At 46.2% G+C, this 26,938-nt stretch overlaps 1 protein-coding gene across 1 annotated transcript in view; it reads left to right on the top strand.

Moving 5' to 3' along the window:
* LOC121580918 (protein patched homolog 1) overlaps nt 1–16,779 on the top strand; it is a 30,653-nt gene extending 13,874 nt beyond the window's left edge. Inside the window, exons 6-20 of the mRNA XM_041896113.2 lie at nt 1,788–1,983; nt 2,167–2,288; nt 3,241–3,388; nt 4,339–4,470; nt 4,606–4,854; nt 5,133–5,258; nt 6,265–7,153; nt 8,039–8,181; nt 8,375–8,555; nt 8,769–9,049; nt 10,312–10,449; nt 10,626–10,768; nt 13,996–14,377; nt 14,514–15,039; nt 15,218–16,779. Of these exons, the coding sequence (XP_041752047.1) occupies nt 1,788–1,983; nt 2,167–2,288; nt 3,241–3,388; nt 4,339–4,470; nt 4,606–4,854; nt 5,133–5,258; nt 6,265–7,153; nt 8,039–8,181; nt 8,375–8,555; nt 8,769–9,049; nt 10,312–10,449; nt 10,626–10,768; nt 13,996–14,377; nt 14,514–15,002 (3,619 nt within the window). The 3' untranslated portion in view covers nt 15,003–15,039; nt 15,218–16,779. The remainder of the gene's footprint in view (nt 1–1,787; nt 1,984–2,166; nt 2,289–3,240; nt 3,389–4,338; nt 4,471–4,605; nt 4,855–5,132; nt 5,259–6,264; nt 7,154–8,038; nt 8,182–8,374; nt 8,556–8,768; nt 9,050–10,311; nt 10,450–10,625; nt 10,769–13,995; nt 14,378–14,513; nt 15,040–15,217) is intronic.
* Nucleotides 16,780–26,938: the final 10,159 nt, after the last annotated feature.

Below are 26,938 nucleotides of genomic sequence, written 5' to 3'. Positions count from 1 at the left end.
TCTCTCTCTCTCTCTCTCTCTCTCTCTCTCTCTCTCTCTCTCTCTCTCTCTCTCTCTCTCTCTCTCTCTCTCTCTCTCTCTCTCTCTCTCTCTCTCTCTCTCAGATCCACAAGTATTCCCCTAAATCACATAGTGTTGAAATATGTTCTTAAAAATGTCTTTGTTGTTATTTATTTGCTGTTTCTTTTTGCTGCTCTGAAGAGAGCTGGGGGTGGCCTGGCCACTGAGGATAATGTCCCCTCAAGCTTCCGCTTCAGTTCAGCCGAGTTTAATGCAAAAAGAGGGAGAGAGAGAAAAAAAACTTGCGAGAACAAAGAGCAGCAATCTATGGAAAAACAAAAGGCCTAGGCCGGTTCACTCAAGCAAAAAATAGCAGATAAAGGAGCCTCTCTTTGCAAGCAGGAGCAAAGGCGCTTGGTATGTGGGAATGGGAGACTAGCAGCTTTATTTGAAGCCACTCTCTTCATGAATCATTGGAGTGAGGTTGGGCCCAGAGTTAGGACACTTTAGGGATTGCTATGGCCATGGATTCCTTTCTCTGCCTCTCTCCCAACTAAAGTAAATGGCCTCGAAGTTTCTATATGTATATATATATATATATTTTTTTAAACTTTTTATATGATTGGTACACCATTATTTTATGACTTGTAGTTTTAGATTTTGTGTAGATTTTTTTTTTAAAGATAGTTTCATTATTGGATTTTTTGGAGGTGTGAGAATGTCAAATTAGAACATAAAATCGACCAAATGGGTTATATATTTGCCATGAGGCATCTTTAGATTATTGTATAGAATAAATGGTACAATGTTAACACAGGACAAAGTCAAAAAGATTTTGATGATCATCAAAAGCACCTTGCTACATTACGACCTATACAGCCAAGGCCATTTCTGGTTATCTGGTGTATTATGGGTAATGTGGTATGATATAGATGTCACAAGGGCAATCTTGTAAAGCAGAGGGTGCTTGCTCTTGACAAGTACTCTCCTTGTACTGGTGGGAGCCACTGAGTTAGCGCACTGTACAAAGTTGACTTGGTACAGCCAAAGCTGTCAACTGACACCAAAGCATTATCCCTCAGGCCACATAATTGCCTACTCTTTGGAGCAAATTATAAATTTTGCATGGGAGGAGGACCCAAAAGCAGCAGCAGCGAAAAGCCTCAGGATTAGGCCTTTTGAAAGGCTCTGTGAACATCACACCACTAAACAGCGTGAGAGGCAGGCAGGCAATCAGTCCGGCCTCCCAGCAGACAGGCTCCCTGCTCGCCTCCCTGCTCAGCTCACCCATCAGCCAGCCAGTGCCACCAGCCAGCCAGCACTCTCACTGCTCTACTGCAGCCTTATCAAGATGTCTGCGAGCCAGAGGTAATTGTTATGACTCGATGCACAAAGTTAAGAAATAGGAGCGAGCAGCCTGCCGCCGTGCCTTTCCCTCTGCATTGTGGCCCCGTGTAACAGGATAATAAACGCTACTTTATAAATGCAGCATCTGCAGCTCCTCGCCACCAGGGAGAGTCCGGCAGAGGCAGGGCAAGACCAGAACCAGCCGATGGCATACAGGAAGGCAGGGAAGTGGGGAGGTGTAGGAACGGTGGCATGGGTGCAGCTGGAGGAGGAAAGGTAAAGGAAGGTGCAGAAGGTTCTGCAGAAAGAGCACAGCTGAACTGCACTGGATAGGACTGTAAATAAAGACATGCAGTGACGCAGATTGCTATGGCCATGGCATCTCTCTACTGTGCCCTGCGACTCCCTTTGAGCCTGTATGTTGCTGTGTTCCTTTACAGGGGGATGCCTGACATCCAGTGGATGAACCTGGACCCTCTGAAGCTGATGGAGGAGCTCAGCCAGTTCACCAGTCTGGAGGGCTTCAGGGAGATGTTGGACAAGGCCCAGGTGGGCCACGCTTACATGAACCGCCCCTGCCTGGACCCCAACGACCTCGAGTGCCCCATCAGCGCCCCCAACAAGGACCTGAGAGAGGTAGGCTAGCGCCACATTACCCCTCTCTCCATTCCATCTCTCCCTCTCTCTGTAACTCTCTATCTCCTTCCACAACCACTCTCCCTCTCTTTTAAAGAGGAAGGTATTTTTGTGAGCCCGATGTTCCTGGTTGTTAAATAAGCTAACTGTTGGCCCTGCCTGTCTGTCTGTCTCCCTCCACAGAGTCCTGACATCGCTGGGCGGCTCCAAGGCGGTTGCCACGGCTTCTCCAAAAAGTTCATGCACTGGCAGGAGGAGCTGATCCTGGGCGGCCGGGTCAAGGACACCCAGAATGCTTTGCAGAGGTAAGAGGGGGAGGGGGTGTACACCAGGGCCAGGGCGGGATTGAGGGTGAGTGAAGGGAGTGAAGGGAGTGAAGCGAGGACAGTGAGGGCCTAGCTAGCAGTGAGGAATCCCTCTGACTCCTAAGAACTTCACACATCCGAGGAATGCCTCGCATGAAGCTGGATCCGTTTCCTCCTCTGACCCCAGTGTAGGATAAACCAATTAAACATGATGGACAGCCACCTAAACTAGGGACAGATTTGTTGAGGAGTGGGACAAAAGGGAGCTCTCCTTTAAGTCAGAGAAAGAAAAAGGGGACACCAAAGATAATTGACAATACAAGAGTGTCTACCACACATTTCTAATGCTAAGGATTTGTAAAACATCTTGATATCTTGATATACTGCCGTATGTGTGTAAGACACGATTCCTGGGCTCTGTTAAGTATTATGAATGCTTTCTTTTATTTCAACTGAATTCAAAACCACAGCACAAATATGAATGGAGTGACAGTGTTGGGCCTCTGCCCAGATCACGACCTTCGCAAATCTGGATGGAAGGGATACAGTCATTTAAAGCCACAGACTATATTCCATAATATGATTTATGATAATCTTATTCACATTTTTTAACACCACAACTCTCACATCGGTGCCAAGTCGCCTTCAGGGCCATCTGCTGTGGGAAAAGGCATCAAGACACCTGCTTTCACCCGTTCAGGCAATAGAGCCTGTATCTGCATTCAGAAACACTAGCCAACAGCTGACTTCTCCTCCCGTTTCTCCACGTACACTGTATGTAATAGTATGTCATATCTATGACAGCCGAGACAGGAGTCCCCTACAAGAGGACTCATAAGGATTCTCTGTAGTATTTGGGGGGTCTTGAATGTGGGGAACATGACTCCTCTGTGTGGCCTGAGCTCACTTGGCCGCAGGCGTCTGACTGTGTCTCTCTCTCTGTCTCCTGCAGTGCGGAGGCCCTCCAGACCATGTTTCTCCTGATGAGCCCCAAGCAGCTCTACGAGCACTTTAAGGATGACTATGAGATCCATGACATCAACTGGAATGAGGACAAGGCCACCGCCATCCTGGAGTCCTGGCAGAGGAAGTTTGTGGAGGTATGTATGGGTCAAAAGTAGTACACTCATTAGTGCACTACACCTGGTCCAAAGTATTGAACTATATAGGGAATAGGTTGCCATTTGGTACAAAGCCTATGTTTCTGGCCCCTAGCGCCCCGCCTCTGCCGCCTGCACCTTTCACCAACCTGTCTTGACCCATTTGAGTAATATGCCGGCAAATAAGAAATCAGAGAACAAATCATAGAGCGTACTTTAGGTTGGCCTCAGGTTGGCTTGTTTTTCCCTACTCCTTTAAGTTTGAGTCATGCTGTTTATCTGCCACATGCTTAGAGGAGGGGCTTTGGCCCAGGCACTGCAACCTCTGCCTGAATTCCATCAATCCTCAACTGCCTAGTAAACGGAGTCCTCCAAGGAGGCCACTGACAGACTACCAGTTATAGGAACAAGCTGTTTTTGTGATAGCTGACACCCAACATGCTGACTGAAGGGGTGGGAGGGTCATGCCTCCAGCAATGCCCGCTCGCAGAAGAGGAGGGAGAGAGGGAGAGAGGGAACGGGAGACGAGGAGAGGGGGAAGGTCACTGTAAAAACAAAGTGCAGGGTGTTTGGTTCCCCTAAGGTTGTCGGCCATTCATGGTGCTGATGGGGTAGCTTGAGAGACCATTTGATTTCATTTGATCCCCCTGACCCTTGCTCTCTGGTCATTAGTTGTCAAGCTTCATTGGGGCTCACCCTTATCTTGTTTGTGTGTTGTTGGCCCAAAATAGGAAGTTATGGGCATGCCCTGATCTTTGAAGAATACCCTGTTTGTATGGGACTGTCAGGAAAGGAATTTAAGTATTACCTGACAAAGCCTCAGCCGCCGCCATGCAAACTATGTCACTACAACTGGCTTATATAATAGAAATAAATGAAATAAACTGTCAATTCTATTATTGACCCTCACCTAATTTTAAATACAGTTATTTTATTTATTTTGTTCCCAGGTGGCTCATGGAAGTATCCCCCAGAACTCCACTTCAGAGATCCACGCCTTCTCCACCACCACCCTCAACGACATCATGAAGTCCTTCTCTGATGTCAGTGTCATCCGGGTGGCTGGAGGCTACCTGCTCATGGTAAGAAGTAGTAACCTACTCTCTCTACTGTAGGTTCATCATTAATATTAGTGGTTCAGTACAGATGCCTATTCGCCTGTGCTGATTTCAAAGTTCAAACCCTCACGCTCTCTCTTCTCTCCCGTCCTTTTCTAGCTGGCCTACGCCTGTGTGACCATGCTCCGTTGGGACTGTGCCAAGTCCCAGGGGGCCGTGGGGCTGGCTGGCGTGCTCCTGGTGGCTCTGTCTGTGGCAGCTGGCCTGGGGCTGTGCTCTCTGCTGGGCCTGTCCTTTAACGCTGCCACCACACAGGTTCTCCCCTTCCTGGCTCTGGGGATTGGTGTGGATGACATGTTCCTTCTGGCCCACTCCTTCACTGAGACTGGCATCAACATCCCCTTTAAGGTAAGCTAGCTACCTCCCCTCCCCAAGCCCCCTAGTTCAATCACCTGTAGATCCACTGTAACCTCATACTTAGTCTCTGTCCCAAAAGAGGTATATAGTATACTACATTTGAGCAGACCAGGGCTCTGGTCAGAATCTGTGCACTATATAGGGAATAGGGTGCCATTTGGTACGCACACTTAGTTATATTAGTTAGAATGATAAAAGTGACTTATATTCATGTACTCTGGCTGGCCTGGCACTAACACCGTTGACTGTGTTTTGGTTCACCCCTGCAGGAGAGGACGGGGGACTGCCTGAGGAGGACTGGCACCAGCGTGGCGCTCACCTCCATCAACAACATGATTGCCTTTTTCATGGCAGCCCTGGTCCCCATCCCAGCACTGCGTGCCTTCTCTCTGCAGGTACCAGACTGTGCTGTATGCCTCACTGTGTTTACACTGCCTAGCTCTGCCGTGGAACCAGGAGTGCCAGGCACCCACACCGAGGGAAACACTGCCAGGCTTTTTCAGAAGTGACATTTATTCAGAGAGGGGGAATCTTTCTTCTTTTCTCTTCCTCTTTTTATTGCTCGCTGCACCTACAACGCCAGGACAGGCTCCCTCTCTCGCTTTCTCTTGCTCTCCCTTTCACTCTCTCTCCCTCTCCCTCCCTCTCGCTCTCTCTTTCTCTCTCCTCTCTCAGGTGGGGAGGGTGGAAATAATCAGAGGAGGAGTGGATCAGTATATCACTGGGCCGTCAGCCTCTAGCTCTGTGATCTGCCCGCCTTCCCCTGGGTGGTCTGTGGTGCAGTGGAACCATACCGACTATAATGTCAGCCCCAGGGCGGTAGAGTAGGGAGGTAGGAGGGGTCCTGCACAGACACGCAGAGAGGGAAAGGGGGATACCTAGTCAGTTGCACAACTGAATGCATTCAACTGAAACGTGTCTTCCCGCATTTAACCCAACCCCTCTGAATCAGAGAGGTGCGGGGGGCTGCCTTAATCAATGTCCAACTGCCTTGCTCAAGGGCAGAATGGCAGATTTGTCCAACTTGCCGGCTCGGGGATTCGTATCAGCGACCTTTCGGTTTCTGGCCCAACGCTCTTAAGAGCAGCAGCGGCCTTGGGAGTCCCCTTTCCTTACCCTCAGTTCCCTGGCTTGTTGACTATTTTCGCTGGTGATTTAGGGAGCGTTTTCTTTTACTTTCTGGGACTGAATCCGAGGCACTAAAACAGCAAGAGAGCTTGAATGTAGAGACCTTTTTGTGGAGCTCAAGGCGGCAGCTGTGGAGTCAGGTGGCGGTGTGGAGCGAAGTCATGAACAGGGTTGGCCCCTCTCCTAAACAGTATTTCTCTCTCTCCTTCCTTTCTCACCCCCCCACCCCACCCCCCTCTTTCTCTCTCTCTGTCTCTCTCTCTCTTTCCCTAGGCGGCCATTATTGTGGTGTTCAACTTCGCGATGGTGCTCCTCATCTTCCCGGCCATCCTGAGTTTGGACCTGCACCGTCGGGAGGACAAGCGTCTAGACATCCTGTGTTGTTTCTACAGCCCCTGCTCCTCCCGGGTCATCCAGATCCAACCCCAGGAGTTCTCCGATTCCAACGACAACACCACCACCACCCACAGCCACGCGCCTGGCGCCCAGACTACAACGACCTACACAGGCTCCACCATCACCACCAGCACCCAGATCACCACCACCGTCCAGGCCTTCACCCAGTGTGACGCGGCGGGCCAGCACATAGTCACCATCCTGCCCCCCACCTCCCAGATCTCCACCAGCCCTCCCTCTGTGGTGGTGGCCTCCTCTCCCGCTCCCCCCTCCCCCACCGACTCCTATGGCTCCCAGCTCTTCAGCCCCTCTAGCTCCACCCGGGACCTCCTGGCACAGATGGACGAGTCCAAGGAGGCCAGGGAGTGTGTTCCGCTCCCCTTCTTCCGCTGGAACCTGTCAAGCTTTGCCCGGGACAAGTACGCTCCTCTCCTCCTAAAGCCAGAGAGCAAGGTGGTGGTCGTGGTCCTCTTCGTGGCTCTGCTGGGGCTCAGCCTGTACGGAACTACCATGGTCCACGACGGACTCTACCTGACCGACATTGTGCCCCGCGACACCAAGGAGTACGACTTCATCAAGGCCCAGTTCAAGTACTTCTCCTTCTACAACATGTACCTTGTGACCATGGACGGCTTTGACTATGCCCGCTCCCAGCGTCTCCTCATCCAGCTGCACAACTCCTTCACCTCGGTCAAGTACGTGGTGAGGGACAGCGACCAGCAGCTGCCCCGGATGTGGCTGCACTATTTCCAGGACTGGCTAAGAGGTAAATACAGTTTAACTAAAGGAGACCTTGTTTTATTTCATTCCAGAAGCCCTATAGTGATTCTAGTATTAGTCAGTGTGTGTGTTTGAATGGGAACTCAGTCTGTGGTGGGTTCTTGCCCTTGGGGTAGAGAGTTTGGTGATGTCCGGGCCTTTGGAGTGACAGGCTGGGGTTTGATGTTTACCTTTAGTCTAAGGACGAAGGTGGAGGATGGGAGGTGAGTGAAAGCCTGTGGTGGTGAAAGTTCACCCCCATCCAGCAGGGCTGGAGGGCAGATGATGTCGTAGGAAGGCCAAAGGTTATCTCCCTCACCTTTTGGCCTCTTCCCTCCAGCTAAAAGTTGTTAGAGGTCCTAGACTAGTCATGAGGAAGTATTAAGCTACAAGGTATTAAGCTATTAAACTAATATTAAGCTATCGAGGATGGGCCGCGGGTAACCAGGTTCGCCGTTCCAAAACATGAGGAACTGAACTGTTCAATCGATGGAGAACTGGAGTGGCATAACATACTCTCTCCCTCTCCACTCCTCCCTCTATACTATTCCTTTCTAGTCCCTGTAATTAGATAAAGGTTGTGGAAACTGGTTTTCACGAAAGGCTTTGCTGGTTAGTTTATTCAGCCCACACACGAGGAACAGAACTGCTGTTTTTGGATGTGTGTGTGTGCTTGTAGGAGGTTGATATTCAGAACACTCTGTAAAACATCTTATTTTAGACGTGCCAGTCTACCATCATATTTTCACTACTCTAAAGTATAACTCCTAGCATGTTGTGGCCCTGTCAATAGCTGTATGATATAATAACCATGAGAATGTAGTGGTAAAAGTGGATCCGACAGAGACGGCTAACCCTGTTCTGTCCTGTGTTCTTTTTCTCTCTCCTCTAGGACTGCAGGCTGCCTTCGATGCAGACTGGGAGGCAGGCAGGATCACCTGGGATAACTACCGTAACGGCACCGAGGATGGTGTTCTGGCCTACAAGCTGCTCATCCAGACCGGCTCCAAGAAGGACCCCTTTAACTACAACCAGGTGTGTACAGTTACAGTGCCATGCCCCTACTGAGTTCAATATAATTCAGTTTCCCAGGTCTCCCTTGGGGGAAAAAGTATTCTGACCTCATTGGGACTTCCTGGTTAGGTTGAATCACCCCTCAATATGTTAGAAGGTATAGTCCTGCTACTGCGAATGCTAAACCCAGTCTCTCTCTGTCTGTCTACTCTAGCTGACTTCTCGTCGTCTGATGAATGAGGAGGGTCTGATTCACCCAGAGGTCTTCTATATCTACCTGACTGTGTGGGTGAGCAATGACCCTCTGGGCTATGCTGCCTCTCAGGGTAACTTCTACCCTCACCCTCGCGAGTGGATCCACGACAAGTATGACACCACCGGAGAGAATCTGCGCAGTAAGTGTCCCACTTTAGGCGTCTCCTCACAATCATATGAATTCATAATTTTTTATCAAGTTGCTACCATGATCCAAGTTCATAATGGTCTAGGACATTTGTGTCTTTCCTTCAATGTAAAGGTATTGTTAATACTAACAACAGGTTGTAAATAAGAATACTTCATTCTGTTAGGACCTGAGTGTCTAACCCCTCCTCCTCCATCTGTCACAGTCCCTGCTGCGGAGCCCCTGGAGTTTGCTCAGTTCCCTTTCTACCTGAACGGCCTGAGGCAGGCGTCCGACTTCATCGAGGGTATTGAGAGCGTGCGCGCCATTTGCGAGGAGTTCACCCGTAAAGGTGTGCTCAACTACCCCAACGGTTACCCCTTCCTGTTCTGGGAGCAGTACATCGGCTTGCGACACTGGTTCCTCCTGGCGGTCAGCGTGGTGCTAGCCTGCACCTTCCTGGTCTGTGCCATCCTCCTGCTCAACCCCTGGACCGCTGGCATCATTGTAAGTCCCCTCAGCTCAGCACCCCTCCTCTTCTTTCTCCTCCTACACGTCCTCCTCCTCCTCATCCCAGGCCTCCCTCCCTCAGCACAGCTCAATAACCCTGCCACAGAGGGAGCGGAGGCCCCATCTCTGGGGAGGGCCCTTGGCGGGTTGGCCAGAGGGTGCTACTCACACCCCCCAGGCCTTTGTCATTCTAATTTGGCCCGGCCGGTCTTAGAAAAGGAAATGCAAAGCCTCTGCTGAAGGCTTTACCTCCAGCTCCCTTTGTCAAAAATTGGGGACAGGACGGATCTGCCCAGTCGCGACCTTGGCCTGCTAAATCCATCCATCAGGCCTGGGGGGAGACGGCCTGTCAGCTCAGCGGCTGGGAAACATTTCACACAGCCTGGTCGTGAGGGGAGGGTCCCTGGGCCGCCCGCCTGGTCAGACCGCACTGAAGGGTGACTCTCGTGACCGACCGTTGGGGCTGTAGTGGCGTGGTTCAGTCAGTGTGGCACAGGTTTCAGTTGGAATTGGAATGTATTTCATTTCACTATTTAAGTAGTCAGTCCTACTGAAAGACAGACGGCACAATCTTCCCAAACACACAGAGAGCAAGAGAGAGAGGGGGGAGGTGGGGGGGGTGAGATCCTTTCAGGCCTACATGTGCACAGTCACATTGTCTCTCTTTAAGCTGGAGCCTCTATAGTTTCACTGCCTATATGTGGCCGCGCAATAAAACAGGGTTTTATCATTTCCAATTTAACCGTGACCAAATTGGGACCCCTGCCAGCATCAGAGGTTCACGAGGCTAAGGATTTTCAAAGTCCTCTCTCTCTATCTTATTAAAAACAGGGGAATGTTTTTCTGGAGAAGTACATTTGTGGTGAAATTGTGTCAGGAGAAATGACAAGCAGTGGAAGGGGAGCGGTGAGAGTCCATATTGTATTTTGTCTGACACTGTCACTCATTTCAGCAACCTTGAAAGAGGGAGCAGCCAGGGAGGGGGAGGGGGAGGGGGAGTGAGACTAGGGCCTGAGTGTAATTCAATGCCATGCAGATGACAGTGAGAATCTTCCGAATGTAGGGTCAAAGATTCTGTGGGGTGAAGACTTAACTCTTACCTAATAGTATTATGGAAATAGGCACTGAAAGTTGTGGGTGCAAGACATAACTTTCTCTCTTTTTCTCTCTAACACTTTCACCTACTCTTCAATGGTTGTGTTTCATTGTGACTCCAGAGTTTGAGGCAGTGTCTAACCAACCCGTGTTCCTCTCCTCAGGTCTTCATCCTGGCCATGATGACGGTGGAGCTGTTCGGTATCATGGGCCTGATCGGCATCAAGCTCAGTGCCATCCCAGTGGTTATCCTCATCGCCTCTGTGGGCATCGGCGTCGAGTTCACTGTCCATATCGCACTGGTAAGAAACCTCCCTGACTCTATGGCGAAGGGTGCAAAACAAAGTCAATGAAGATAAAAAGTGTTGTCATGGATGGAATGATGATGTAGCCACTAGTTGCTACTTTTTCCAATGAGTCTGTTCTACTGGACAGCCTGACCCTAACCCTCTGTCTCTTTCCTCTCTCTTGTCCCCAGGCCTTTCTGACGGCCATAGGGAATAGGAACAGGCGTTCTGCAGTGGCCCTGGAGCACATGTTTGCCCCTGTGATTGACGGGGCCATCTCTACTCTGCTAGGGGTCCTCATGCTGGCTGGCTCCGAGTTTGACTTCATCCTGAGGTGAGTGTGAGAGACTTCACTTCCGCCAGGGCAGATTCCCCCCAGTCCATATGTCGCCTTACGGAGGAAGTGCTGGTGTTATGTTTATGTTTATGTTGCTGAGGGGGCTGATGCATGGAGACAGTTGTATTTTCCCTCTGAGTGAGGGAGCCAGTGTGGGCGGGGGTAAGGGGTGCATGCAGGTGGGAATGCGGACCCCCCACCTGGTCCTGTCTGTCAGTCCTTCGTGCTGCCTGCCTGCCTCCCCCAGTGCCCAGCGTCCTAATGGCCCCACCCTCACAGCATAACAAATGGAGAAAACATCAAGGGTGTGGAACAGCTGCTCGTAAACATGAAAATGTTCGACTACCCACTGGGTGGTGACTCGCGCACATGCACACACCACACATACGAGCACACACACACGCATGTAAACACACACACATTATTTTCATAGGGAATCTGTAAACATTCCAATCATCCGGTTGAAAGCTTTTGTGCCCAAATAGGGCACCACATTTTAAAAAAGGGTTTGAACTGGTCAGTTGTACCCCTACCAGAAGTCACCACCACAACCCTCACTCCAAACCAAGGCCTCTGGCTTCTGTTGGAGGGATATTTTTTCACTGCCAAAATGCATCAGTGGAAAAAAGCTAATAGCAATGTTTTTCAGCTGAATCTGGCCTCAGCTGGAACCAAACCACAGCCTTGAGAACAGCCTCAAACAGGCCCATGACATAAAAATCGCTAACTGAGAAAGCAGGGCAGCACATTGAAAATATAAATACGCTCAGGGTGGCTTTTTGGCAGAAACGCTCCAAGCTTTCTTTAAGTGTTTGAGTCAAGCAACATGGTGATACTGGGAAAGATTGTTTTCCCACCAAAAATGGAGAGGAGAGGAGGAAGGAGGAAGGACAAGAACAGCAGGGTGGGAAAGAGTGAGGAATAGAGAGTTGGGAGGAGGAGGGTGGCTGGTTCTAGGATAGTGGTGGAGGTTGGTTGGAGAGCTAACTGTGTGTGTTGTAGTGGTGGGCTAGCAGGCAGCACGAGCAGGGCATTCACACTAGGAGGTCCTGTTTAGATGTAGCAGAGGAGAGCAGAGCCGTCCCTCTAGCTTGGGAGTAGCATAAATACATTGCTGTAAACATCTCCTGGCGGTGGTACCATGAATAAACAGCCCAGCGAGCTCAGCAGCCCTTCTCCAAAGGAGCCACCCCTTCCAACTCCGAATGGAAAAGATTACAGTTTATATAAACAACAGAATTCTTAACACTATGTCTTCTCTGGAGGTCTAACCCAACTGGGGCCCGTGGATAGTTTAGGTACTCTCTTTTTTTTTTTTTTTACCCTTTAAATAAATCAAGCTCCACTTTCAGAATGTTGACTTAGTAAAATAAACAAGTGACTTTTTTTCTTGACTTTTCCCAGATGCAGGATAGTTATTATAGTGAGTGGTTGAGTATCTAACGAGTTGAGTCGGACGGTAACTAGAGGTGAACAGAGATGGTGGTTTCTGTTTCATCTGGTTTTCTACTCTTCCTTAGGGTATGTGTGTTTTCATTTGAAACTACTTTTAGGGGCTTAAGAAGTGACCAGTCATGTGTGTGTCTTTTTGAAGTCAGGCATGGTCATGGTTGAGATGACTGAACTGAAATATTTGGTGAAGTATTTTGTAATAACAAGTTAAGTTGAGGAGTAAAACAGAGAGGCCTCCATTGGCCTTGTTAAAGAGACAGACATAGGGAGAGTGGAAGAGTAAATGGGAGGGTGCAAGAGGAGCACGAGGTGAAATAAAGGCAAGTGCTATACCAAACTTTAAGAATGACCTTCCCTTCTGAGGTGTGACACGAACGAAGCCGGCATGGTAGAGTCGGGCCGGGGATGAAAGAAAGTTCCAGAATGCTATTGTCCATGTCCTTGTTTTTCATAATCCACTCTCTTTTTCTTACCTCTTTAAGTCTGGACCACAGTGAAAAGAGCTGAGCTCTCTGTTTTCTGTTAGTGTTTAAGTGGAGTCCTCTCTAATTTTCTCATGCGCTCTTTCTTGTGGTAACCTCAGCCCTCCCTCAGAGCACAGAGAGGCTCACATAAACCCAGGCAACCTCACAGCTCTGTAGCCCATTATAGAGTACCATTCACCACGCAACCATTTAGGGCAGAGCTAGGAACCACAACAGCTCCATACAACTCCATGAGAGACAAAGACAAGGCTCTCAACAGCATTGGGAGCATCAGAGGCTGTTTTAGTTGGAGCATGTTGAGAATCTGATTTACCCCCTGCCCTTAACACACAAACACACATTTCTTCCAGAGCAGCTTCCCATTCACTCTGGTTCCCTTCAGATAACAGACTGAGTATACGGTTTCCTCTCTGTTCTCATTACAAAGGGACACTGACTGTATGTACATTACCTGTATCTCTACTATCATTTGTGGCCCACTCCACACACTAACCAGCAGTAACGTTGAATACAAAACAGGATAGGAGTAACAGTAGCTCTGGGACACATCCATCCAACAGGCCTTGTCTATCTCTCTCCTGTAGTGTCTGTGAGGTGTGATGTGATTTGGCTGACGTAGGCAGGCGGCTCAGCAGGGAGGAAGAACAGGCAGGATCCACTGGCCAGCCCAGTATAAACACAGAGGTGCCTTGCCCTCGCCACGCTGAAATTGGAGCTCAATGACTTCGGATATTAAGTTGTTAAAGGGAAAAGTACATTAGCAGCAGCGGCAGCAGCAGCTCAGAGGCCAGGAGGGGCACGTTTCTTCTCCCCAGCCTGCAGTCAGACAGGGAAGGGAGGGAGGGAGGGAGGGAGGGAGGGAGGGAGGGAGGGAGGGAGGGAGGGAGGGAGGGAGGGAGGGAGGGAGGGAGGGAGGGCCCTGGTGTTTCTGACGTGTAGGATCTGCTGGCTAATGTAAACACATATTTTCAGGAAGTGGCAGTGCTGTGGATAGATGAGGGCTCCCAGAGGGAGAAGATGGAGGCCAGGAATGTTCTTCCAACTTGTCAAGTTGCCAGCAGTAAAGAGGGACGGACAGAGGGAGAGAGGAAATTGAGGGGAGGGGGGGAAAGGGAATGAAAAATAAGGGGGAAAGTAGGGCCAAACCTAGGGCTTGAGGGAGGTGGTCTGATTCTATCTCTCTCGTGTCGCCTGTTTACTAATGTGCCTGAGTGCTGGTGGCATTGCTTATTCCCATTCAGAAGGAGCCTTGGTGACCGAATGTTCTCTCTGTGTTGGTTGTTCCAGGTACTTCTTTGCGGTTCTGGCTATCCTGACCGTGCTGGGGATCCTGAATGGACTGGTGCTGCTGCCCGTGCTGCTCTCCCTCATGGGCCCACCCCCGGAGGTCACCCCGGCCGACAACGGCAGCCGCCTGCCCACCCCGTCGCCGGAGCCCCTCCCCCCTCCCATGACCCACCACGGCTACTACGCAGGACACGGTCCACAGGGCCCACGACAACAGGCCTTCTCAGAGTCATCGGACTCTGAATACTACTCTGAAACGACTACCACGTCAGGGATAGGGGAGGAGGAGTACAAGTACTGTGACCGCAGTCCTTACATCACCCCTCCTACCTCTCATATACTACTGGAGGACAGCAAGAACCCCAGCTTCCCCAAACTCACGGTATGATAGCGCTGCTGTATAGTTGCTATTTCATACATGATACTTCCCAAATACTGTATGATATGTGCATTACATTGTTATTAACAATGAAAATCATGGTTGTAACCTCATGCCTATTATCATTCTACTTTTCCAGGTGGTGAAACCATTCAAAGAGGGCCCGACCGTAACCGTTCAGAAAGAACTCTTAAATGAGTCTTCTCCGAATGCGGTGACCTCGGTCAGCTCTCAACTCACACAGTGGGATAACAAACATGATTACAATTCTGACCAGGGACCCAGGAGGCAACATTTACCCAGTGACAGGACCCAAGGTCCTGGGAGGACTAATCACTGTGGTCCCAGGTCTCAAACCAACAGAGGGCCTCATCAAAACAGGACTAAGATGCCGGCCTATAATGGTGGTATCGTGGCCAGTAGTGCTGTTACTACCATGGTTACGGCCACAGCCTCAGTGACTGTGGCTGTGCACCCCAGCTTGCCGGGGGCCTACCATGGGTACATGCACGAGGGCTACGAGGACAGTGAATCAGACTGCTTTGAGGACACTAAGAGGACTTCACAATCTTGTGGGAAAGCTACCCAATCTTCCAAGAGTGAATCCTTGGAGCTTGAAGACCTGTAATCTGTACAGAACCAGCATCAGGCGAACCAGGAACAAGGTGAGTCTCATGCTGAAGCTAAAACATCATTTTATATAGATCAACATTAGGCTATATTAGCATATTTTTACATTAACATTCTGTACATAGGCTGTCTGTATATGTCTCTGTGTGTGCAGTTATGACTGCTGTTCAACAATGGTTCTCACTGTCCTCTTTCTTCCTTCTTGTGTTCCAGTTGGCCCACGGATCCAGGCAGCCAAAGATTGCTAGACACCCTGCTACCCCATCCTGCCCCCTATGTCTGGAATCCATCTCTGGCTGGCTGCCTCTCACTTGGGCGTCCCCGATACCCAGCCCTTTCTCTTTCAACTGTACATAGACCTCACACAGACAAGAGGATTTATTTTTTAAGATATTAAAAAATGTATTGTTTTAAGAATATATAAATGTATGAGTATATATTTTAATACTAAATAGAGGGAAACAACTATTTAAAAGAGTACTGTATAACTTGGGTATTCTCTTATGTAAAACTCAGATGTATAACATGATTTGGGGGGGTTTCCTCCCTTTGTATAGATTAAGAAGATGTGCTATATGTAAAAAAAAGTTCTGAAAAGTGAGACATTATTAAGATTAGGTTATTGAAAATATAAGGTCAGTGTTTGTTTTTTTGCTGCTACACTTCAAAAAATGGAAATGATTTGCCTTGAAAATATGCAGTACCCCCCTCCCCCGATCTAAGTTGAGAAATAACTTTAGATGTTCTAGATGTTCTTACGCTGAGGGTGGAGGGCGTCTTATTGATTAAGCTCTGTAACACACACACACTATGATCTATTCTGATTATCCATCGTTGGTTATGATTGCACTGTACAAATACAAACAAGCTCAGTAAATATTTTTTCCCTTCTAACAATAACCATTGTGCCTTCACAACACCTTCCCTCTTGAAATACATAAGCACAGTATATATATTCAAAGTTGGATGTAAATATGATATATGTCGTTTGTTTGAGAGCATCATTTCACCGTTTTTATTTTGAGTTTAGAATCCCCAGATATGTACTTCATTTACTAATGTGACATGATATATAGACATTTAGCAAAACAATAGAATCTCCCACTTTGACTTTTTCCATAATACACGGGCTGTTCATCCAGAATAATGCCTGTGTTCAGACAGTACATTAATATGTTACCATGTATTTGTCAATTTCAATTAACCTGTAGCTCTGTAATGCTCTGTATGTCTGTGTGCAGTCAGCAATTTGACTTGTGTCACTTTGGGTTTAAGTTTCTTGAGCGTCATTCATTGTGTCACAGCTCACTGGCATGTTGCGTTATGTTCATCGTCTCGTTGTTATTTTGCAGTCTACATGTTTTATTACTTGAAGGAGCTGTGATAAGGGTTTTATTTCTTTCCTGAGTTTATCTAAGCTGTATATTGGGTAAGGTCAACTTTGTCATCCCCCTTGTCCTCTAACTAAACTGGGGTCTAGGGGGTAGTATTTGACTAATGCTGGTTGTTTACCCAATCTTATTCTGAAAGGGAATTTACATCAAATGCAAAGGGAGTTTTTAGTTGTTGTTGTTTTTACATTTTTTGGGCTGCTTTAGGGTTGTGGTAGACATTATTTCAACCTTGTGCAATTGTTGACTAGGTAGTGCATTTTGAACAGGACAACTACTCCCAAGACCCACTTACTGTGTCATGGAGGAAGTATGTGCTTTTAGTGCAGTAACACACACACACACTCTCTCTCTCTCTCTCTCTCTCTCTCTCTCTCTCTCTCTCTCTCTCTTCTCTCTCTCTCTCTCCCTCTCTTCTCTCTCTCTCTCTCTCTCTCTCTCTCTCTCTCTCTCTCTCTCTCTCTCTCTCTCTCTCTCTCTCTCTCTCTCTCTCTCTCTCTCTCTCTCTCTCTCTCTCTCTCTCTCTCTCTCTCTCTCTCTCTCTCTCTCTCTCTCTCTCTCTCTCTCTGTCTCTCTGTCTCTCTCTCTGTCTCTCTCTCTGTCTCTCTCTCTGTCTCTCTGTCTCTCTCTCTCTCTCTCTGTCTCTGTCTCTGTCTCTGTCTCTCTCTCTCTCTGTCTCTAGTGTAGGCCTCATGCAAGCCAGCATTTCTGTGATTTTGTTGTTATTTTATTTTTTACATTTGTATTATGGATAAAGTTGGTCGTTCAGTTGGTCACATCACTGCCAATTTAAATGCAGGGAAATGTAATAGATTTAAGTGGTAGCTTGGGTTTCTTTTGTACATAGGGTTATGAAAGAAAAATAAAGTAGCTACTGTGCATTCTGGAAGTAAAAAAGTTTCAAGTACATCCTACATTCATTCACTGCTTCAATACAGAAATACATGAGTGTGTAAGTTATAGGAGTGCTAGGGTGGGGGGTGGGGGTTCTGCATAGGGTTGTAGTTTTATTTCAAATGTATGACATGCCATATAAATATTTATATAAAAAAATTATTTTTGTAGTTTGTACAGATGTTAGTCACTAGACTGAAGTTCTATTTTTAAAGAGTAAATATATATTATATATAATTATATCTATTGTTGAAGAGTTGTTTTTGTTTATTTGCTTTTTTTTTTTTTTTGGGGGGGGGGGCTGGGGTTGTGGGAGTGGGGGGGAGGTGTCCACAATGAGTAGAGGGGTTTTTGTTTTTTGGAGAGAAGGGTTCACTTGAAAATGAAGGAGAGGTGTGGCAGACACTGTCCACAATATTTAGTTTCCTCGCCTTTCCTTCTTCATGTAATGAATTGAAGTGTTATTACTCTTTTTGTCGATGTCTAAAACACTGTGACTTCCGAAAACTATGCTCAAGAAAACCCTTGTGTGACCATTATTTTCCCTCACCTTCTATAGGAATTGAACTAACAAAATAAATTCAAATGAAGAAAAAAAATCCTATCTGTTTCTATTTTCTTAATTAATTCAGTCTGGTGTGGGTTTTCTGTTAGCGTCTATTAACACAGTCAACACCTTTATCACCTCCCTATGTCATCTTACAACTTGTTAGTGACAGATCTGTTTGCTGGGTAAATACACAGTCCTGTTTAATAGCCCTGCTGACCTCGACAAGTTCTCCAGGGCACATTGTTGAGAAGCTCATCAAATAACAAATATTTAAGATTGTGTATCTGAAACCCATTCCATCAACCTTATTGTGGTGCAAGTAGTGGACACAATCCTGACCTGCTGTCTTATCTTTAGTCAATCATTCTCTTTCCAGAACTCCAGTGGCACTCCAGTCTCCTTTTCACCTCATTTAACACCTGATTTACTTAACAAAAGGCACATCTCAATAGGTGGTCCAGGTATGTCATGACACAAGTGGGGGGTGGGGTGGGCTTTCCTCTTTTGTTCTCTATGGCTCCTCTATTGTGCCTCAAGCAATGACATCACAAATTCCCATCGGACCAACTCCTTGAATGCCCTACTCCTATTTGCCTCCCCCAATTTTTTTTTACCCTTTAGTGTGTACTTTACTGTATTTATACTTGGGATATCACTTTTCAAGAGGAAAAATCACTGGAGGACGTCTTTAATAGTCAACTCAAGGACTCTCTCCTACCTCAAGCCAATATAACACTTGTTATTTTATATACAAATTATGATTTGGTCATGGAGGAAGGGCTCTATTAAATCTGTATCGCTGAAGCGTTTAATTGCGCGATAGAAATGGTATGGTAACTTCCAATTGAGCCTATGCAGCGTTTACCATGAATGCAGTCGCCGCTAACGTAGGAACATTGTCTTTACATTTAAATCACTGTGTAACCCGGAACTTCCGCGATATGGATTGAACAGAGCGTTCACACTATTTCCCCCTTCTGTTGCGCTGACAAATACTCAAACTTCAGCTAGCCACAATCTTTGCTGCTAGCTTGCTAATGCTTGGAGGAATAAGAAGGGTCAGGTACAGTTCTACTAGAGTAGTGAAGACTAGGCCTCTCTGATGACTTCCTGCCTCATTGTTATGACTCCAACACCACTGTCCCCCACACAACAGGTCCACCTGTGTAGATGAAAGCTGTTTGCTGTAAATTCCTGTGCTTCCCACAACAGCATCTAATTTGTCAGCTACCTGGGTCTTTCGAAGTTACTGTCATGCCCCTAGAGCCTTGGGAGAGGGAAGGTGGGTGAGGGGAAGTCTCCTAAGGTATAAGCACACAATGTACATAGGATAGTTCTTCAACATATTACAGGTAGATGTATGGATTATATTGGTGTGTGAAAGGAAGATATAGCTTCAAAGTGCTACATTTCAATCCACATTTTCAATCAATCATTAATTTAGAACCTACAACATTTTACATTTAAGTCATTTAGCAGACGCTCTTATCCAGAGAGACTTACAGTTAGTGAGTGCATACATTTTCATACTGGCCCATTTAGGGCCATCATTTCAATGCCTATAGCCTACCTATGAAGGTGATTATATTTTACAGTTACACATAAAATATGTCTATGTGTGTGTTATCTACTTTCTATTTCCCACTCTAAAAAAGTCGTAGTCAATATTTGGAGCTGCACAGAAGAAGTGCTGGCGACCATGAAGTGGCAGAAGATGTTGCTTGCTGACCTCTATGGGTCAGTGTTGTTCACATAGGGCCCAATTCAGACTTAGGAAATGTACGCAGACACACTTCTCAGTAGTTGGTATCCAGACTTACCTTATGCAGGTGCGTAACAGGCTTTGCAGGTGTGGTCCCCTTGCGTGCTCAATACATTTCATTCAACTGCTGAAAAACCTCCCACTTGCTGGCCAACCGATTTTCTTGTGGAGATTTCATTCAATAGGGTTTTCAGTACATTTATCTAAAGCCATCTCTTTCAATTTGGTGTACCTTTAATTAGATTTTCTTCCACAGACTCACTAAAATATATGGAGAGAATGGTTCAGAATATTACAATGATTTGATTCATCCTGAAAGATGCCATATTCAATTGTTCAATGCCTGAAATATTGGAAGGTGAGAAAAGTGTACAATAGGGGTTGAACAATAGTCCTATAAATCTACCCTAATTATCCTCACTAATCATGGAACTGTGATGACTACAGTCCAGTCATTGTGAACCATGCGCCAGGCTCCAGGTTTAAACTGCAAAATATAAGGAAACGAACACTAAAGTGACAGTTATAAATGTATGTGGGCAAACATTACGGTGGCTACAGATAGTGGCAAATATTTAACACGACACAAATTGTAAACAATGCTGTGAAAAGTTGGGGCATATAATTAAAACATTCTAGAAATCATAAATCAACTCGGTAGTTTTGGCACTATACTGTCATTTGTGCATGGCTACAGAAGCCTATAGCTTGGGTATCCACATTTCATCCCTGCAAGTCATAAGGCCAGCATTTCATAAACAATACAGTGGAAAAGTTGGTATGTTGATATGCTTCAGTTTGCTGCCGTATGACTGGTTTCACATTTATCTCCAGCGATCATAAGGTAAAATTAAAAACAATTATAATTTATGTTTATCCTTATCCAAACAGCTTTATAGCTCTTATAAAGTAAATGACAGTGTTATTTCTATTGGAAAAAAACAAAATAGATGTTGTTCCACTTGGAACCAACAGGTTGCTCGACCTTATTCATTGTTTCATTGTGTGTAAAGGTGGTCGAATTATGAGGGAATTAAGTCAAGGTCAGAATACGGTGTATCTGTAGACCAGGGCTTCCGTTAGCCGGTAATAGCCGGCTTTTGGCTGATAAAAAAAGAAAAGCGATAAATACAATTGCAGCTGGTCTATTGTCCGGGAGAAGAATAAAAAAATATTTTTTGCCTATTCATTGATGAAAATACCAGTCGATGTAAATTCATTTGACTGGTCATGCTTATTGGTCTATAGGTTCATTTGCATAATTTAGTGGAATTAAATTGGCGAGTGTTGAGAGTATTTTCATTATGTATCTTATTTATCACGTGTACAGCATACAGATACAGAGTCTTTGAGCGGAAAATCTGTCAGACAGCGCGAGAGTTGCTGCTACAGCATCAAACACAGCTCTTTACAATGAGCTGGAGGCAGTGTGCATTTTGAAAAAATATACTTAATTGTTTGAAACCTGAACATTTTACTACATATTATGAGGCATGTCTTACCTTGCTTCAAAGTAGGCTAGCAAAAATCAGAACATACAGTATCCGTGGATGAAATATTTTTATATAAACTTCCTTTCATTGTCCTGTAGCCAATGTCAAAATCGCAGTCATATTAGCAACCCATGCTAGTTATTGCATATTAGATATCCCCTCTTTCTACATTTCTAACAGATATTTTCAACTTTGTCACATGAAACCGCTTGCATGTGTGGTGCGCTTTTGAAACCCTGTCACATGAAACAGCTTGCACGTGCAGTGCGCTTTTGACAATTGTGTTTCCCGCTAATTGCATTATGGAACGAACATTCGCGTAGTCTACTGCCTTGTGCGCATTGCTGTGCTTATAATGTGAAGAAATAATAGTTTATCAACATTTTAAACGAGACGTTCTATCTGTTGTATCAGCCTCATTGCTTTTAAACATTTTCTTATGTAGCCTAGGCCTACTGGTTGGATGGATTTGGGATCTATCGTCTCACAACTGTCCCAGAGTCTGTTTGGAATATGCTATTTCTTTCTTGACATGTACAGTACCAGTCAAAAGTTTGGACACACCTACTCATTCAAGGGTTTTTCTTTATTTTTACTATTTTCTACATTGTAGAATAATAGTGAAGACATCAAAACTATGAAATAACACATATGGAATCATGTAGTAACCAAAAAAGTGTTAAACAAATCAAAATATATTTTATATTTGAGATTCTTCAAAGTTGCCATCCTTTGCCTTGATGACAGCTTTGCACACTCTTGGCATTCTCTCAACCAGCTTCATGAGAAATGCTTTTCCAACAGTCTTGAAAGAGTTCCCACATATGCTGAGCACTTGTTGGCTGCTTTTCCTTCATTCTGCGATCCAATTCATCCCAAACCATCTCAATTGGGTTGAGGTTGGGTGACTGTGGAGGCCAGGTCATCTGATGCAGCACTCCATCACTCTCCTTCTTGGTCAAATTGCCCTTACACAGCCTGGAGGTGTGTTTTGGGTCATTGTCCTGTTGAAAAACAAATGATAGTCCCACTAAGCGCAAACCAGATGGGATGGTGTATCGTTGCAGAATGCTGTGGTAGCCATGCTGGTTAAGTGTGCCTTGAATTTTAAATAAATCACAGACAGTGTCACCAGCAAAGCACCCACACCATAACACCTCCTCCTCCCATGCTTCACAGTGGGAACCACACATGCGGAAATCATCTGTTCACCTACTCTGCGTCTCACAAAGACACAGCGGTTGGAACCAAAAATCTCACATTTTGACTAATGTCCATTGCTCTTGTTTCTTGGCCCAAGCAAGTCTCTTCTTATTGGTGTCCTTTAGTGGTGGTTTCTTTGCAGCAATTCGACCATGAAGGCCTGATTCACGCAGTCTCCTCTGAACAGTTGATGTTGATATACGTCTGTTACTTGAACTCTGTGAAGCATTTATTTGGGCTGCAATCTGAGGTGCAGTTAACTCTAATTAACTTATCCTCAGCAGCAGAGGTAACTCTGGGTCTTCCATTCCTGTGGCGGTCCTCGTGAGAGCCAGTTTCATCATTGCGCTTGATGGTTTTTGCGACTGCACTTGCAACCTTTATGTCTTAAAGTAATGATGGACTGTCATTTCTCTTTGCTTATTTGAGCTGTTCTTGCCATAATATGGACTTGGTCATTTACCAAATAGGGCTATCTTCTGTATACCACCCCCTACCTTGTCACAACACAATTGATTGGCTCAAACGCATTAAGAAGGAAATAAATACCACAAATTAACTTTTAAGAAGGCACACCTGTTAATTGAAATGCATTCCAGGTGACTACCTCATGAATCTGGTTGAGAGAATGCCAAGAGTGTGCAAAGCTTTCATCAAGGCAAAGGGTGGCTATTTGAAGAATCTCAAATATAAAATATATTTTGATTTGTTTAACACTTTTTTGGTTACTACATGATTCCATATGTGTTATTTCATAGTTCTGATGTCTTCACTATTATTCTACAATGTCCGTAATAGTAAAAATAAAGAAAAACCCTTGAATGAGTAGGTGTGTCCAAACCTTTGACACAAGCCTACCAGACGAGCTAAACCACTTCTATGCTCGCTTCGAGGCAAGCAACACTGAAGCATGCATGAGAGCACCAGCTGTTCCGGATGACTATGTGATCACGCTCTCCATAGCCGATGTGAGTAAGACTTTTAAGCAGGTCAACATTCACAAGGCCGCAGGGCCAGACGGATTACCAGGACGTGTACTCCGAGCATGTGCTGACCAACTGGCAAGTGTCTTCACTGACATTTTCAACATGTCCCTGACTGAACATGTTTCAAGCAGACCACCATAGTCTCCGTGTCCAAGGACTCTAAGATAACCTGCCTAAATGACTACCGACCCGTAGCACTGACGTCTGTAGCCATGAAGTGCTTTGAAAGGCTGGTCATGGCTCACATCAACAGCATTATCCCAGAAACCCTAGACCCACTCCAATTTGCATACCGCCCCAACATATCCACAGATGATGCAATCTCTATTGCACTCCACACTGCCCTTTCCCACCTGGACAAGAGGAACACCTACGTGAGAATGCTATTCATTGACTACAGCTCAGCATTCAACACCATAGTGCCCTCTAAGCTCATCACTAAGCTAAGGATCCTGGGACTAAACACCTCCCTCTGCAACTGGATCCTGGACTTCCTGACGGGCCGCCCCCAGGTGGTAAGGGTAGGTAACAACACATCTGCCACACTGATCCTCAACACGGGGGCCCCTCAGGGGTGCGTGCTCAGTCCCCTCCTGTACTCTCTGTTCACCCATGACTGCATGGCCAGGCACGACTCCAACACCATCATTAAGTTTGCCGACGACACAACAGTGGTAGGCCTGATCACCGACAACGATGAGACAGCCTATAGGGAGGAGGTCAGAGACCTGGCCGTGTGGTGCCAGGACAACAACCTCTCCCTCAACGTGACCAAGACAAAGGAGATGATTGTGGACTACAGGAAAAAAAGAGGACTGAGCACGCCCCATTCTCATCGACGGGGCTGTAGTGGAACAGGTTGAGAGCTTCAAGTTCCTTGGTGTCCACATCACCAACGAACTATCATGGTCCAAACACACCAAGACAGTCGTGAAGAGGGCACGACAAAGCCTATTCCCCCTCAGGAGACTGAAAAGATTTGGCATGGGTCCTCAGATCCTCAAAAAAATTCTACAGCTGCACCATCGAGAGCATCCTGACTGGTTGCATCACCGCCTGGTATGGCAACTACTTGGCCTCCGACCGCAAGGCACTACAGAGGGTAGTGCGTACGGCCCAGTACATCACTGGGGCCAAGCTTCCTGCCATCCAGGACCCCTATACCAGGCGGTGTCAGAGGAAGGCCCTCAAAATTGTCAAAGACTCCAGCCACCCTAGTCATAGACTGTTCTCTCTGCTACCGCATGGCAAGCGGTACCGGAGTGCCAAGTCTAGGTCCAAAAGACTTCTCAACAGCTTCTACCCCCAAGCCATAAGACTCCTGAACAGCTAATCATGGCTACCCGGACTATTTGCACTGCCCCCCACCCCATCCTTTTTACGCTGCTGCTACTCTGTTAATTATTTATGCATAGTCACTTTAACTCTACCCACATGTCCATATTACCTCAACTACCTCAACTAGCCGGTGCCCCCGCACATTGACTCTGCAACGGTACCCCCCTGTATATATAGCCTCCCTACTGTTACTTTATTTTACTTCTGCTCTTTTTTTTCTCAACACTTTTTTTGTTGTTGTTTTATTTTTACTTTTTTTGTTAAAAATAAATGCACTGTTGGTTAAGGGCTGTAAGTAAGCATTTCACTGTAATATCTGCACCTGTTGTATTCGGCTTATGTGACCAATAAAATTTGATTTGATTTGATTTGATTTACTGTACAAGCTGACCAATAGAATAGGTAAACTTTTCTACTATGCGGGATAGTAGATTGACATAGGCTAGTGATTTTGCTGTTCGTTACTCATCTTGTTGGCTGAGGAAAGGTAAATGTGGACAGCTATTCTAACATCTTCAAAGTGTGCATCAAAATTAGGTAAGAAGGACCGCACATTGTTGCATCCTCGACTTGCATGTTCTGTTAATATGAATTACCACAATCTAAATGTGATTTCTGTCATTCTGAGCACCGTGGGTGGATGCCCTAATCAGGTTACGCACCCAATGCATATGGGTCCAGTAAATTTTTCAAATGTCCGGTAAATTAAAATGCTGTTGGTCAAACGTCCAGCGCCACATTTTCCTAACGGAAACCCTGTAGTAGACACACCTTTGCCACACCTCCATTTCTGTGATCTCTACCTGAAAGAATAGCTGGCTGAAACATGCGTTACCTCATGCCTAAGTTCAAGGTCAGAATACGAATAGAGAGAAAAGTGCATAAAAAGGGAATTAAGTCAGGTCTGAATCGGCACCATGGAGGGCTCAGGGCTGTGTGACTGTGTGAATGCATCACAGTCTGGTTTACCTCAAACCGTGGTTTACTATTCTCCTCCAAACAGTGTCCAGGCAGCCTGTAACCTACGGGGCTCTCCTCTGTCTCCAACCCAGGATTCACTCTCTCTCACCCTCACAAATCTAGTTTCACCTAATGGTTGATGTGGGAACCTGGATTTTCCCACAGGAATTATTACATTGTTACTGTGTTTGTGACGACAAAAGTAGTTGAGATATTACTCATAAAGATAATGCTGCAAACACAACTTTATTTTAAAGTAAACCTATCACATAGTTTTAAACACAGTCGTTGAAAATTATTGTTTTTGTTTTATGGGTTAATGAACTATAAAGCATGACAAAAGTGAAATGAGACCATGCTTACAAAATGCATGGCTGGATGCATTTAGAACTACTGTCTGTGGTTCTATCAACCCAAACTAGGGGATAAAAGCTAAACGTCTTTTGATTTTTACGGGTTTCAATGGCATTGGTTTTAACAAGTTAATTTAGATACAAAGTTTTTCCAGACAACTTGAAACCCTAGTTATTTTTGTTTGGTTTTTATAACGACACGAGGTCTAGGGGACGTGTTTCACTGAAATGTTGGATCCTGACGTAGCTTTAACTGCCTCTTACTGTGGACCTCCGTGACGTATGCTTCAACAGAAAGCAGCAGGCTGATGGTGGGGGTTGATATGGCACTGCTCATTCATGCCTGCTCCCTGCCTGGCACAGCTCTGACTGCATGGGCACTGAAGCCAAGAATCAGACTGAGTGGCACTTTGGGCAGCAGCAAAATCATGGGGGAGTTCTATTCTGTGAACTGTTCTCTCTCTTTATCACACCCGCTTCTATGAACTTTATCAAGACAGATTAGTGTTGAAGTTTGAAAAGGGTGTGGAAAGGAAAGAGCGCATGGGGGAGAAACATGGGTGTGTGTGTGTGGGGGAACTGTGGAGAAGTGTGTGTGTGTGTGTGTCCGTGGCGTGGGGATGTGTGGAGGCTGGGGGTAGCTAGCTTAGGGAACGAAAGACAGCAGCTGGCAGTAGCTGAAAGACCTTATCCCCTTTAAATAGCTAGCAATTTACAGTATGGGTGAGATAACAGCTGACATCTTTAACAACAGATAACTAGATCTTGGAGGCAAAAATCAGGACCAACCAGTCTCTGTAAAGAATTGGAAGAGGATAAAAAACTGAGGGGGACAAAAGAGCTAACACATGATCTGCTGTGCATCTTGGGTGGCCTGAGGATGAGCGCCCATTGTTGTTAGAATTCAATAGGGCTGATTAGTAAGAAGTGTGTGTGTGTGTGTGTGTGTGTGTGTGTGCACGCGCGCACGGCGCACTGGAATGCTTGTTTGAGTTTGTGTGAGG

The sequence above is a fragment of the Coregonus clupeaformis genome, chromosome 14 (assembly GCF_020615455.1).
Source record: "Coregonus clupeaformis isolate EN_2021a chromosome 14, ASM2061545v1, whole genome shotgun sequence".
NCBI classification, from domain to species: domain Eukaryota; kingdom Metazoa; phylum Chordata; class Actinopteri; order Salmoniformes; family Salmonidae; genus Coregonus; species Coregonus clupeaformis.
Note: the sequence above shows the minus strand (reverse complement) of the source record. Positions and strands in the feature narration are given on the sequence as shown.